At 35.0% G+C, this 15,480-nt stretch overlaps 1 protein-coding gene across 11 annotated transcripts in view; it reads left to right on the forward strand.

The window, feature by feature from the left end:
• The window catches only part of LOC103558430 (zinc finger protein 345-like), a 40,715-nt gene extending 25,819 nt beyond the window's left edge, over positions 1-14,896 (forward strand). For all 11 annotated transcript variants that reach the window (XM_070557493.1, XM_070557495.1, XM_008531431.2 and 8 more), the window contains one exon: positions 7,744-14,896. In XM_070557493.1, the coding sequence (XP_070413594.1) occupies positions 7,744-9,497 (1,754 nt within the window). In that variant the 3' untranslated portion in view covers positions 9,498-14,896. The remainder of the gene's footprint in view (positions 1-7,743) is intronic.
• The last annotated feature ends 584 nt before the right edge of the window (positions 14,897-15,480 follow it).

Here is a 15,480-nt window from a genome sequence, read left to right on the forward strand (position 1 = left end):
TGAAGGTACTCACAAATTCAAAGTGAAGGGATGGAAAAAGATACTCCCTGCAAATGGCAATGAAAAGAAAGCAATACTTAAATGAGGTAAAATAGACTTTAAAACAAAAACTGTAACGAGACAAAGAAGGTCACTACATAATGATAAAGGGAACAATCCAACAAGAGGATATGAGTCTTGCAAATATCTATGCACCCAACACAGGAGCACCTAAGTATATAAAGCAATTATTAACAGACATAAAAGGAGAAATAGACAGTAACATAATAATGGTAGGGGACTTTAACACTTCACTTACACCAATGGATAGATCATTCAAACAGATGATCAACAAGGAAACATTGGGCTTAAATGACACATTAGACCAGATGGACTTAGTAGATATATACAGAACATTCCATCCAAAAACTACAGAATACACATTCTTTTCAAAAGCACATGGAACATTTCCCAGGATAGATCACATATTTGGCCACAAAACAAGTCTCAGTAAATTTAAGAAGATTGAAATAATACCAAGCATCTTTTCTGACCACACTGTATGAAACCAGAAATCAACTACAGGAAGAGACTTAGAAAAGCCACAAATATGTGGAGATTAAACAATATGCTACTGAACAACAATTGGGTCAATGAAGAAATCAAAGGAGAAATCAAAAGATTCCTAGAGACAAATGAAAATATGACATGCCAGAATTTATAGGATACAGCAAAAGCAGTTTTAAGAGAGAAGTTTATAGCAATACAGACCTACCTCAACAAACAAGAAAAATATCAAATAATCTAACAGTACACCTCAAAGAACTAGAAAAAGAACAAACAAATCCCAAAATCAGTAGAAGGAAGGAAATCAAAATCAGAGCAGAAATAAATAAAATAGAGGCTAAAAAAATAGGGAAAAAAAATCAATGAATCCAAGAGCTGGTTCTTTGAAAAGATAAACAAAATTGATAAACCTTAGCTAGATTCACCAAGAAAAAAAGAGAGAAGGCTCAAATAAATAAAATCAGAAATGAAAGAGAAGAAATTATGACACCTCAGAAATACCAAAGACTATAGGAGAATACTATGAAAAGCTATATGCCAACAAATTGCATAATCTAGGAGAAATGGATAAATTCTTAGAATCATATGACCTTCCAAAACAATCAAGAAGAAATAGAGAATTAAATAGACCAATCACCAGTAAGGAGACTGAAACAGTAATCAAAAACCCCCCAAAAAATAAAAGTCCAGGACCAGACAACGTCCATGGGGAATTCTACCAAACATTCAAAGAAGACATAATACCTATCTTTCTCAAACGCTTAAAAAAATTGAAGAGGTGGAGAAGCTTCCCAACTCATTCTACAAAGCCAACATTACCCTGATACCAAAACCAGACAAGGACAATGCAAAAAAGGAAAATTACAGGCCAGTGTCACTAGTGAACATCAATGCAAAAATCCTCAACAAAATAGTAGCAAATCAAATACAACAATACATTTAAAAGATCACACACCATGATTAAGTGGGATTTATTCCAGGGATGGTTCAACATCCACAAATCATCAACATGATACACCACATTAACAAAATGAAGAATAAAAACCACATCATCATCTCAATAGATGCAGAGAAAGCAATGAGAAGATACAGCATCCATTTATGATAAAACCTCTGAATGACATATATGACAAACCCACAGCTAATATCATTCTCAATGGAGAAAAACTGAAAGCTATCCCTCTAAGAACAGGAGCCAGACAAGGGTGCCCACTCTCACCACTCTTACTTAACATAGTGTTGGAAGTCCTAGCCAGAGCAGTTAGGCAAGAAAAAGAAATAAAAAGGATCCAAATTGGAAAGGAAAAAGTGAAACTGTCACTATTTGCAGATGATGTGATTTAATGTATAGAAAACCCTAAAGAATCCACCAAAAATCTTTTAAAAATAATAAATGAATATGGTAAAATTGCAAGATAAAAAATCAACATAAAAATCAGTTGTGTTTCTATACACTAACAACAAAGTAGCAGAAAGAGAAACTAAGAATACAATCCCATTTACAATTGCAACAAAAGGATAAAATACCTAGGAATAAATTTAAGCAAAGAAGTGAAAGACCTGTATACTGAAAACTATAGAACATTGTTGAAACAGATTGAAGAAGACACAAAGAAAGGGAAAGATATTCCATGCTCTTGGATTGGAAGAATTAACATAGTTAAAATGTCCGTACTTCCTCAAGCAATCTACAGATTCAATACAATCCCTATCAAAGTTCCAATGACTTTTCCCACAGAAATAAAAGAAATAGTCCTAGAATTTATGTGAAAAAGCAAAAGACCCTGAATAGCCAAAGGAATCCTGAGAAAATATAACAAAGCTGGAAGTATCACACTCCCTGATTTCAAAATATACTACAAAGCTATGGTAATGAAAACAGCATGGCACTAGCACAAAAACAAACTCATAGATCAATGGAACAGAACTGAGAGCCCAGAAATAAACCTGTGAACAGCTAATTTTTGACAAGGGCCCCAAGAACATACAATGGAGAAGGGAAAGTCTCTTCAATGAATGGTGTTGGGAAAACTGGACAGCCACAAGCAAAAGAATAAAAGTAGACCATTATCTTTCTCCATACACAAAAATTAACTCAAAATGGATTAAAGACTTGAATGTAAGACCTGAAACCATGAATCTTCTAGAAGAAAACTGAGGCAGTACACTCTTCAACATCAGTCTTAGCAGCATATTTTCAAGTACTATGTCTGACTGGATGAGGGAAACAAAAGAAAAAATAAACAAATGGGAGTACATCAAACTAAAAAGCTTCCGCACAGCAAAGGAAACCATCAACAAAATGAAAAGACAGCCTAACAATGGGGAGAAGGTATTTGCAAACCATATGTATGATAAGGAGTTAATATCCAAAATATATGAAGAACTCATATGTCTCCACAACAAAAAAAACTAACAGCCCAATTAAAAAATGGGCAAAAGATCTGAAGGGACATTTCTCCAAAGAAGATATACAGATAGCAAACAGGCACATGAAAAGATTTTCACCATCACTAATTATCAGGGAAATGCAAATCAAAACGACAGTGAGATATCATCTTATGCCTGTCAGAATGGCTATAATTAACATGACAGGAAACAAGTGTGGAGAGGATGTGGAGAAAAGGGAACTCTCATACAACACTATGCGAGTGCAAACTGGTGCAGCCACTATGGAAAACAGTATGGAGAGTTCTCAGAAAATTAAGAATCGAACCACCATGTGATCCATCTGTTTCACTGCTGGGTATTTATCCAAACATGAAACACGAATGCATAAAGATACATGCACCCCTATGTTCACTGCAGAATTATTCACAACAGCCAAGACTTGGAAACAACCTAAGTGTCCATCAAGGGACAAATGGATAAACAAGATGTGTATATATACACAATGGAATACTACTCAGCCATATAAAAGGATGAAATCTGGCCATTCTGACAACGTGGATGCACCTTGAGGGTATTATGCTAAGGGAAATAAGTCATATGGAGAAAGTCAAATATCGTATGTTCTCACTTATAAGTAGAAGATAACAACAACAGCAAACACACACATAGAAACAGAGATTGGATTGGTGGCTACCAGAGAGGAAGAGGGGAAGAAGGAGGGCAAAAGGGGTAATTAGGCACATGTGTATGGCGATGGATTTTAATTAGTCTTTGGGTGGTGAACATGATGTAATCTACACAAAAATCTAAATATCATGATGTATGCCTGAAATTTATGATTTTATAAACCAATGTTACTGCAATAAAAAATAAAATAGGGGCCAGCCCAGTGGCACAGTGGTTAAATTCACACACTCCTCTTCAGCAGCCTGGGCTTTGTGGGTTCAGATCCTGTGTATGGACCTACACACTGCTCGTCAGGCTATGCTGTGGCAGTGTCCTACATACAAAATAGAGGAAGGCTGGCACACGTTAGCTCAGGGACAATCTTCCTCAAGCAAAAAGAGGAAGATTGTTAACAGATGTTAGCTCAGGGCTGATCTTCCTCACCAAAAAAATTAAAGTAAAATAAAATTGAATTTCCAGTAAAAAGAATCTTTGCAAAACAAATATCTCATAAAGGACTTATATCCAGAATACACAGAGAATTCTTAAAACTGAACATGAGAAAACAACCCAATTTAAAAGTGGGCAAGTGATCTGTACAGATACCTCACCAGAGAATGTAACCTGATGGGAAATAAGTATATGAAAAGATGCTCAGCATCATATGTCATTAGGGGATTGGAAAATAAAACACCATGAGATTTAACTACACATCTATTAGAAGGACTAAAATCGGAAACGCTGACAGCTCCAAATGCTGTAAAATATGTGGGGTAACATGAACTCTCTTTTATCGCTGGTGGGAATGCAAAATGGTACAGCCACTTTGGCAGACAGTTTAACAGTTTATTACAAAACTAAACATAGTTTTACTACTTGATCCAGCAGTTGTGCTCCTAGATATCTGCCCAAATAAATGGAAAACTTTTGTCTACACAGAAATCTGTACACAAATGTTTATAGAAGCTTTGTTCATAATTGCCAAAACTTGGAAGCAACCAAGATGTCCTTCAGTCAGTGAATGGATAAATAAAATGTGGTACATCCATACCATGGAATATTATTCAGCAGTGACAAGAAATAAGCTATCAAGCCATGAAAAGACATGAGGGAACCTTAAATACTCAGCATATTGCTAAGTGAAGGAAGACAGTTTGAAAAGTCTACAAACTTTATGAGTCCAGCTGTATGACATTCTGCAAAAGGCAAATGATAGACTCAGTAAAACCATCAGTGCTTGCCAGGATTTGGGGAGCGAGGAGGAATGACTAGGTGGGGTACAGGGGAGTTTTAGGTAAACTATTCTGTATGATACTGTAATGGTGAATACATGACATTATGCATTTGGCAAAACCCATAGAACTTTGTAACACAAAGAGTGAACCCTAATGTAAACTGTTGACTTTAGTAGTAATAATGTTTCAATATGGTTTCATCAACTGTAACAAATGTACCATACCAATGCGAGACATTAGGGTAGTAATCATAACAGAAAATGGGGGGGCGGGCAAGGAAAGGGGACATGTGGGACCTTTCTGGACTTTGTTCAGTTTTTTGGTAAGCCTAAAAGTCCTCTGAGAAATAAAATGTATTAATTAAAATAAAAGATAAACTATAGTATGAGTTCATACCAATACGTCCAATTTAAATTCTGAACTGCAGGCTTTTTATTTAACTTTTTAAAATCTTACATCTGCATCTATTTTCTCTCATGCCAGGAGTCCCAGTTGTCATGGCACTAAGAGTGATAGAACATCACACTTATTTTATCCCACATCATACACACATCCCTATAAAGTAAGAAGATCAGCACTACCACCAACAATATGATAATCAAAACAGTTTGAGATAATTACTTTGGCAGTTCTTTTTTTTCCCCCATGTAGTGTGTATCTCAGTCAAATTACTGTGTTTGGAAGTTATGTGAAATAGTTTCCTGTTACGGGTATGCCACCAATTGTAGATGCTGGATTTTTTTATTCAGTGTTTTCAATTTTTAAGCTATGCTTTCTTATAATTTAATTTTGCTTTATAATTACATAAAATATTTATTTAGCTCCAAAGTCAAATCTAGAAGGCAAGTTATGTTGAAAGAAGTCTGACTTCTATCCCTGCCCCCTCCACCTATTCCTTCCCCACTCTGTAACTATGGGGTCATCCCTGCCTTTTAAAAATAATGGCAAATGTGTATTATATATCCATACTTCCTCTCCATCCTAAGATGAAAAGCATAAGTATACGTACTTTTGTCTATATCTTTTTACAATTAACAATGTATTTTAAACAGCACTCCATATTAATATAAAAGTATATTCCCTTTTTAAACTGTTGCATAGTACTCCATGATGTGGATATACTATGAATTACTCAACCAGCCCCCCACAAGTGGACAGTTGGGTTATTTTTTATTTTTTGCTGTAACAAAATTGTGCTTCAGTGAAAACCTTATGCATGAGAATTTTTGAAATTTTCCTAGTGCCATTTTGGGATAGATTTCACATAAGTCATGTTGCTAGACCAAAACATATCTAATTGTGCTAAATATTGCCACATTCCCTTTCATAGGGTTGGTATTCATTCATATTCATACTGGCAGTGTATGAGAGTACCAGTTTCCTTCAGCCTTGCCAACAGACTTTGATGTCACATTTGGAAATTCAGTATTGTAAGAGGTGAGAAATAGCACCTCAGTGTAACTTTTTTAAACTGCTTTATTAAGACAATTCACATACCATACAATTCACCCATTTATAGTAGACAAATTGATGACTTTTAGTATATTCATAGTCTTGTATAGCTACCACCACTGTCAATTTTAGAACATTTTCATCACCCCAACACGAAACGCAATATCCAGTAAAAGCCGTTTCTTATTTTCCTCCAACGCCCCGCCCTGTGCAACTACTAATCTTTCTGTCTCTATAGATTTGCCCATTCTGGACAACTCATATAAATGGAATTATATAATATGTGCTCTTTTGTGACTGGCTTCTTTCACTAAGCATATTGTTTTCAAAGCTTACACATGTTGTAGCATGTATCAGTATTTCTTTTTGTGGCCAAATATTTCATTGTATGGACATACCACAATTTATTTATCCATTCATCAGTTAATGGACATTTGAGTTGTTTCTACTTTTTGCTTATTATGAATAATAATGTTGTGAACATTGTTTACAAGTTTTTATATGGACACATTTTCAATTCTATTGGGCATATATCATGAGAGGGATTTGGGGTTATTTTGGACATTTCTGTTGGGTATATAACTAGGAGTGAAATTGCTGTATAATATGGCAACTCTATATTAACCTTTTGAGGAACTGCAAAACTGTTTTCCAAAGCACCTGTACCATTTTACATTCCCATCAGCAATGTATGAGAGTTCCAGTTTCTCTATATCCTCCATGTTCTCCATATCGTCACCTTTCTGGAGTTTTAATTTGCGTTTATCTTAAAAAGTTGAGTATACTTTCATTTGGTGAAAAGCCATTTACATTTTTTATCAACTGTCCGTTTCTCTAGTCCATTTTTATATAATGTTGGTAGTCTTTTTCTTTCATCTATTTTTAGAAACTTTATGTATTAGGGATATTGCACCTTCGCAAATATTTTTTTCCCAGTTTGTCATTTTACTTACCTTATCGTGTTTTTGACGTGCTAACCTTTTTTTTTTCTTCTTTAAATGTAATGTGGACATTTTTATCAAGTTATGATTAGGAACATTTTCCCCATTCCTAGGTTACAGAAGAAGTCACTAAAGTTTTATTCTAATTATTTGTATGTTTTCACTTCTGTAAATGTGGATATCTGGTCCATTTGGAATTTATCTGGCTGTATGATGAGGAATTAATGCAATTTTATCTGTTTCCTGTATGTTTATCCTTATGTTTATCACTTCATTGATTAAAAAGGGTCCATCTTTTCCCTACTTAGTTGAGCTGCCAGCTTTATTGTGTACTAAATTTGCAGTTATAATTGTGTCTGTTTCTGGATTTTTCTTTTCTTCTACATTGGTTCCATTGACATTTTATGAGTATGAATATAATATTCAGTTAGAATCTAACATTTCTAGCTTAGAAGTTTCATTTTTCAAGCAGTATGAAAATAGCATTTGTTTACTTTCTTGTTATCTTACAGACTTAGGATCCAGGTGTAAGAGCAAGAACCTCTCATCAAAAAGAGAAATTTATGAAATAGAATCATCTCAATGGGAAATAATAGAACAACTTGCAAGCCATAAGTGTGAGTGTAAAAGTTTTCGAGATGATAGGGAATGCAAAGGCCAGTTTGAAAGCCAATTAGGAAATAAAGAGGAACTTCTCAGGCAATTAGTCATCACTTATGAAGAAATTCCCAATTTTAGCCAGACTGATACATCCCTTACATTAAAACAGAGAATTCATTCTATTGAGAAATCCTATGAATGTAAAGCATGTAGAAAATACTTCATCCATGGCTTTCAATTGACTGAACATCAGAAAAGTCATTCTGATGAAAAGTTCTATGAATGTAAAGTATGTGGAAAGGCCTTTATTCGAGGCTCACAACTTACTTACCATCAGAGAGTTCATGTTGCTAAGAAACCATATGAATGTAAGGAATGTGGAAAAGCCTTTATTTGTGCCTCGCAACTTACTTATCATCAAAGAGTTCATACAGGGGAAAAGCCTTATGAATGTAGAGAGTGTGGAAAGGCCTTTATTCGTGGCTCTCATCTTACCCAGCATCAAAGAATTCATACTGGTGAAAGATCATATGAATGTTATGAATGTGGGAAGGCCTTTTTTCGTGGCTCTCAACTTACTTACCATCAGAGAGTTCATACCTCAGAGAAACCATATCAATGTAAGGAATGTGGAAAGGCCTTTATTCGTGGCTCCCAACTTACTGAGCATCAGAGAATCCATACTGGTGAGAAACCCTACGAATGTAAGAAATGTGGGAAAGCCTTTAGTTATGGCTCACAGCTTACTCTACATAATAGACTTCATACCGGTGAAAAACCCTATAAATGTAAAGATTGTGAGATGGCCTTTATTCGTGGCTCACAACTTACGGAACATCAGAGGATCCATACAGGTAGGAAACCACATGAATGTAAGCAATGTGGAAAGGCCTTTAACTATGGCTCACAGCTTCTTCGACATCAGAGGATTCATACTGGTGAGAAACCCTATGAATGTCAAGAATGTGGGAAATCATTTATTCGTGGCTCACAACTTACTGAACATGAAAAAATTCACACTGGTGAAAAACCCTTCGAATGTAAGGAATGTGGGAAAGCTTTTATTCGTGGCTCACATCTTACTCAGCACCAGAGGATTCATACTGGTGAAAAACCCTATGAATGTAAAGAGTGTGGTAAGGCCTTTATTTATGGCTCGCAGTTGACTCAACATCAAAGAATTCATACAGGTGAGAATCCCTATGAATGTAAGCAGTGTGGGAAGATCTTTATTTGTGCCTCACAACTTTCTCTACATCAGATTTTTCATACTGGTAAGAAAGCATATGAATGTGAGGAATGTGGTAAGGCTTTTATTCGTGGCTCACAGCTAATTTACCATAAGAGAGTTCATACTGGCGAGAAGCCCTATGAATGTAATGAATGTGGGAAAGCATTTATTCGTGGTTCACATCTTACTCAGCACCAGAGAATTCATACTGGTGAGAAACCATACAAATGTAATGACTGTGGGAAGGCCTTTAATCGTGGCTCACAACTTACTCAACATCAGAGAATTCATTCTGGTGAGAAGCCTTATAAATGTAATGAATGTGGTAAGGACTTTAGACGTCATTCACACCTTATGCAACATCATAAACTTCATAATGGAGAAAAGCTGCACCAAAATCTTAATTTAGTAAATCCTCTACCTGTCTGCCCATGACATTCAGCTTTGGAATATTAGACACTTCAGGTTGTGAATGTGGGAATCCTTTTTTAATTTTCATTCATAAGTAATTCAGAGAATTCACAGTAAGAAAGGCTAGATTAATATAAATGCAGAATTACCTTTCATCTTATTTCAATCTTTGTTAGACATAAGTGAATTCATTACAAGAGCACAACCCTAAAATGTAGGGTTCTCTTGTTCAGCATCATTCTCTTGTCCAGCATCACCTGAGCTCCACCATTTACTGTGTGTGTGTGTTCCTTTGGGGAAGTTTCTTAACCTCTGTGTGCTTTAGTTTACTCATTTATAAAACATTAATATCATATATCTCATCTTAGTGTTCTGCAATTTAAAGGAGTAAATACAGTTAAAGCCTTAAAGCAATGTGTAATACATTGTTTATGCTTAATAAATGTTAGCTATTATTGTAAACATTTTTATTTGGTACTTTAAACACATGCTATTACAAAATTCAAATGAGAGGAAGATTTAAAAAATAACAATACATAAGGTAATCTTTTTGTCACTTTTACTAAGCATCAGATAAACCATTTTGGAACAAAAGTGTCTATTATAATTAATGTGAGGTTATACCTTGTTCTAAATCATAAAATTCTTACCAGAAGGGAACCCTAAGGAAAAAAGTATTTGGCTGTTACAAATAAAGTTGCTTATGAACATTTGTCTATAGGTTTTTGTGTGAAAGTAAATTTTCATTTCTCTGGCATAAATTCCTAGCAGTGCAGTTTCTGACTCTTATAATAAATGTATGTTTTCTCTTATAAAAAATGGACAAATTATTTTTTCAAAGTGGCTTTACCATTTTACATTCCCACCAGGAACATGTGAATGACCCAGTTTCTCTGCATCTAGCATTTGGTTGTTGTCACCACTTTTTATCTTAGCCATTCTGATCGGTGTGTGGTGATGTCTCTTTGTGGTTTTAATTTGCATTTCCCTAATGGCTAATGATACTGAACACCTTTTCGTGTGCTTATTTGCCATCTGTATATCCATCTTGGTGAAATGCCTTTCCGTGTCTTTTACTCATTTTTGAATTGTAGAGGCATACCTTAGAGATATTGCGGGTTTGGTTCCAGACCACTGCAGTAAAGCAAATATTGCAATGAAGCAAGTCACGTGAATTCTGGGGTTTCCCGGTGCATACAAAAGTTATGTTTAGGGGCCTGCCTGGTGGTGCAGTAGTTAAGTTCATGTGCTTCTCTTCGGCAGTCCAGGGTTTCCTGGGTCAGATCCCAGGTATGGACCTCCACACCGCTTATCACACCATTCTGTGGCAGACGTCCCACATATAAAATAGAGGAAGATGGGCACAGATGTTAGCTCAGGGCTGATCTTCCTTGGGGTAAAAAAAGTTATGTTTACACTATACTGTAGTCTGTTAAGTGTGCAGTAGCATTATGTCTAAAAAAACAAGGTACATACCTTAATTTTAAAATATTGCTAAAAAGTACTAACCATCATCTGAACCTTCAGTGAGTCATCATCTTTTTGCTGGTGTAGTGTCTTGTAAGAAAAAAAGCAACATCTGCAAATCATAATAAAGTGAAGTACAGTAAAATGAAGTATGCTTGTATATTTTTTTACTTTCGGGTTTTGAAAGTGTGCTTTCTATATTCTAGATGATACTAGTCCTTTGTTGAGTATGTGGTTTGCAAATATTTTTCCACAGGGCATAGCTTAGCTTTTCATCCTTTTAACAGGGTCTTTTGAAGAGCAGAAGTTTTCAGTTTTGATAAGTTCTAGTTTATCAGTTTTTCATTTCATGGATCTCGCTTTTGATATCAAATCTAAGGAGTCCTTGATTAGCCTTGGGTCCCAAAGATTTTCTCTTATGTGTTTGCATAAAGTTTTCATGGTTTTATGTTTTACATTTAAGTCTATGATCCATTTTGAGTTAACTTTTTGTGTACATTGTATACTTTAGCTTGATATTCTTGTTTGCTTTGGCTTATGGATGTCCAATTATTCCAGCACCATTTGTTGAAAAGAATATCTTTCCTCCATTGAATTTCTTTTGCATCTTTGTCAAAAATCCATTGAATATATTTGTGTACATCTATTTCTGGGTTTTCTGTTCTATTCCATTGACCTGTGTCTATCCCTCTGCCAATACCACCCTGTCTTGATTATTGTTACTCTATAGGATGTCTTAATGTTGGGTAGAGTGATTCTCCCCACTTTATTATTTTTGAAAATTTATTTAGCTATTCTAGGTCTTTTGCCATTTCATATAATTTCTAGAATAAACTTACCTATATCTACAAAAAAAGCTTACTGAAATTTTAATAGGAATTCAATTTGGGGATAATTGACATCTTTACTATCTGAGTCTTCCAATCCATGAACATGGTATGCCCGTCCACTTTTAGGTATTTATTGAGGGTTTAATTGTGTTCTCCAAAACGTTCAAGTCCTAACTCTCAGTACCTGTCAATGTGACCTTATTTGAAAATAATGGTCTTTGCAGATGTAATCAAGTTAAAATGAGGTCATATTGGATTAGAGCAGGCACTACTCTAGTAATTGGTGTCCTTATAAGAAGAGGGAAATATGGATACAAACATAGGAAAGGCCATGTGATATCAGAGACAGAGGTTGGAATGATGTCTTTATAAGCCAGGGAGCACCAAGGATTACTGGTAACCACCAGAAACTGGAAGGGGCAAGAAGGGATCCTTCCCTAGAGCCTTCAGAAAGAGCATGGTCCTCCCAATACTGTGATTCTGCATATCTGTCCCCGAGAACTGTAAGAAAATAGATTTTTCTTGTTTTAAAATCCTAAGAAACATTCAATCTTTCACCGTTAAGGATGTCAGTAGGTTTTATGTAGATGCTCTTTTTTAAAATGAAAGAGTTCTCTGTTCCTTAGGGGTTCTTTTTTTATTTATTTTTATTTTTTTTGAGGAAGATTAGCCCTGAGCTAACATCTGCTGCCAATCCTCCTCTTTTTGCTGAGGAAGACTGGCCCTAAGCTAACATCCATGCCCATCTTCCTCTACTTTCTGTGTGGGATGCCTACCTCAGCATGGCTTGCCAAGCAGTGCCATGTCCGCACCTGGGATCCAAACTGGTGAACCCCGGGCCTCTGAAGCAGAACTTGTACACTTAACCACTGTGCCACCAGGCCAGCCCCAGGAGGTTCTTTTTTAAAAAAAAAATCATATATGGATGTTAGATTTTATCAAATGCTTTTTCTGCAGCAATCAATATGATCATAAGATTTTTCTTCTTCAACTTGTTGATATGGTGGATTACCTTGATTGATTTTTGAATGTCAAACCAGTCTTGTATACTTGAAATAAATCCCACTCAGTCATGTTATATAATTTATTGTTGCAATTGATTTGCTAACATTTTGCTGAGGATTTTTCTGTCTAAGATTATGAGAGATATTCTGCCATTTTCTTTTCTTTCTTTTTTTGTCTTTGTCTGGTTTTGGTATCAGTGTAATAGTGGCCTCATAAAATTAGTTGGGAAGTGTTCCTCTGTTTTCTGGAAGAAGTTGTATAAAATTTGTGTTCATTCTTCAAATATTTGTGAAAATTTGCCTGTGAAACCATCTGGGCCTGAAGATTTCTATTTCGGGAACCTTACAATGATAAATTCATTGTCTTTAATGGTTATTCAGTTATCTGGCTATTTGGGTTATCTGTTTCATCTTAGTTGAGATTTGGTAGTTTGTGGTTTTTGAGAAATTTAGACCAAATAGTTTTAGACTTGAAATTTTCCATCTTTCCTCCCCCAAAAAACTTTTTGAAGCTGATTCTGTGAGGCTAGTAGCGTAGCCCTAGTGTCAAAATAAAATAAGACCAGATTCCCTTATGATGATAGATTTAAATATTCTAAATAAAACATAAGCACTATCTACAAGATAATTAAAAGATTACAGGGGAATAGCACTTGTCCAGAATGTCCAAGATTTAATCTTTGCTAGATTAATTACAATTCCAGAGTTTAGAAATTATATTTCGAAGAGGTGATTATGATGGAAAAATGATAATGCAGCCTCAAGTCATTTCCGTTCTCTCAGTGTATGGTTTTGGTTTATGATGTGTTTTTCAAGCCTCTTTGAGGGTGGTCCAAATGAAGAAATATATTTTACATCACAATCCAATATGTACAAAATTTAAACAAATATTTCATAGTACCATTACTTGCAAAAGTTCATTGAAAACACATTTTGGCTACATGCTTAACAGCCATGTTTTAAAATTAATATTTGCCTTAAGACAAATGCACTACCTATGGAATCAACTTCTGGCATACAAAAACAAATCTGAAATTTTATTTTTTTATGATAGATTTTGTTAAATAATTTAAGAGTTTTTCTCATCATGAAATTTTGAGGCATTTTATATGACATTTTGCTTTTAATTAATTTTTACAACATGAGAATTCCCAAATAGGACTTTTTGTTGAGATTAATAGCCAAAGTGAAATTAAGATTTATATTTGATATTTGTTATTCAAACTATCAATGCTAATATCCCAACAGTTCTACAAAGACTTCAATTATGATTTAGTCTGTTAATTTGCCTTTTTGTTATATGAATTCTAAATTCATTGGCTCTAAAAAGATAACTCTTAAAGTTACCTGGCCAAGGCACACTCCCTTAATATTTTAGTTAATTCTTATCTGTCTTACTGTTTAACAAAATTTAAATCATTGATACCCACAATTCAAATACACTGTGACTTGCTGAGTTAAGTTCAAAGTTTAGTCATTACACACCAAAAAAATATTAGAGAATCATAATTCATGCATCAGCAAGATGGCTGTGGAGTCACAACAGCCTGCCTTTGTTGTCTGGACCACCCAGCCTGTTTTACTCACGTTTTGTAATTCATTACATCATAAATAAACCTTTCACTGTGGCTTTCGTAATTGCCACATATGAAAAATGTTTTTACAATGATTTAAGAGTAATGTACCTTGTGCTAGCTTAAAATTATTTGTTTCTAATTCCTTTACTTAGGATCATATCTGTGTGTTAATAATTGAATTTCAGAGATGATATGTTAACCTAAAATTCCCCATAGTATATTTCAAGTCATGTTAGAACTCAGATGATATAGGAAAAAAAGATTCTGTGGTCAAACAAGCCTATAAATCATGGCATATTTCACGTCACTTCTTGGAGCATTAAGTTCATTTTATTTTTTCAGGGCTGTAATCAGTATTGCAGCAGCCAGCCCAGTGGTGTAGTGGTTAAATTCACGTGCTCAGCTTCAGTGGCCCGGAGTTCTCAGGTTTGGATTCTGGGTGCGCACCTAGCACCACTCATCAAGCCATGCTGTGGCAGCGTCCCACATAAAATAGAGAAGGATTGACATAGATGTTAGCTCAGCGCTAATCTTCCTCACAAAAATTAATAAATAAATATGGCAGTGAAGCTTTTTTACTTTAACCCATCATGTGCCAAACTTATTTGACCATGAGTCCTTTCTTATAATACCTTTGAATGTTTTATATGCGAACTGTTTTTGTAAACGCTGCTTTAGCTAAAAGAAATAACCTCAGGGGTGGAAGTTCTAAACATTACAGCTGATTGCCAACTAAGTTTAGGAGAGAGCAAGGTGCCTTCTCTGTAAACCAATCGCATTCTTTTTCTACATATAGGACCCTTGTCCTAAAAAAAAATCCTTTGCAGTCCTTTGTTGCCTCCCCCACCCCTTCATCTTAGTTCAGCTTAATGAAGTATTAAAAAAAAAAAAAAAAAAAAACAGCTTCCTGGAATTTTAAAGGTGTAGTAATGAAATAGCTTTATCACAGAGATATTTAGTCCATAAATCAAGTTTTCAGCATTGGAGACTGTCTTCTAAGGTAAAATATACAACAAGCAGAAGAATAAAGATGGTCAAACGGGCCATTATTCCATTACTTTGTTCTCTAACAGTTTTTGAGCTATTCTCATAAGGAATGTTGGAAATTAAACATTTTTATGTACGCATT

This window comes from Equus przewalskii, chromosome 9 (assembly GCF_037783145.1).
Source record: "Equus przewalskii isolate Varuska chromosome 9, EquPr2, whole genome shotgun sequence".
NCBI classification, from domain to species: domain Eukaryota; kingdom Metazoa; phylum Chordata; class Mammalia; order Perissodactyla; family Equidae; genus Equus; species Equus przewalskii.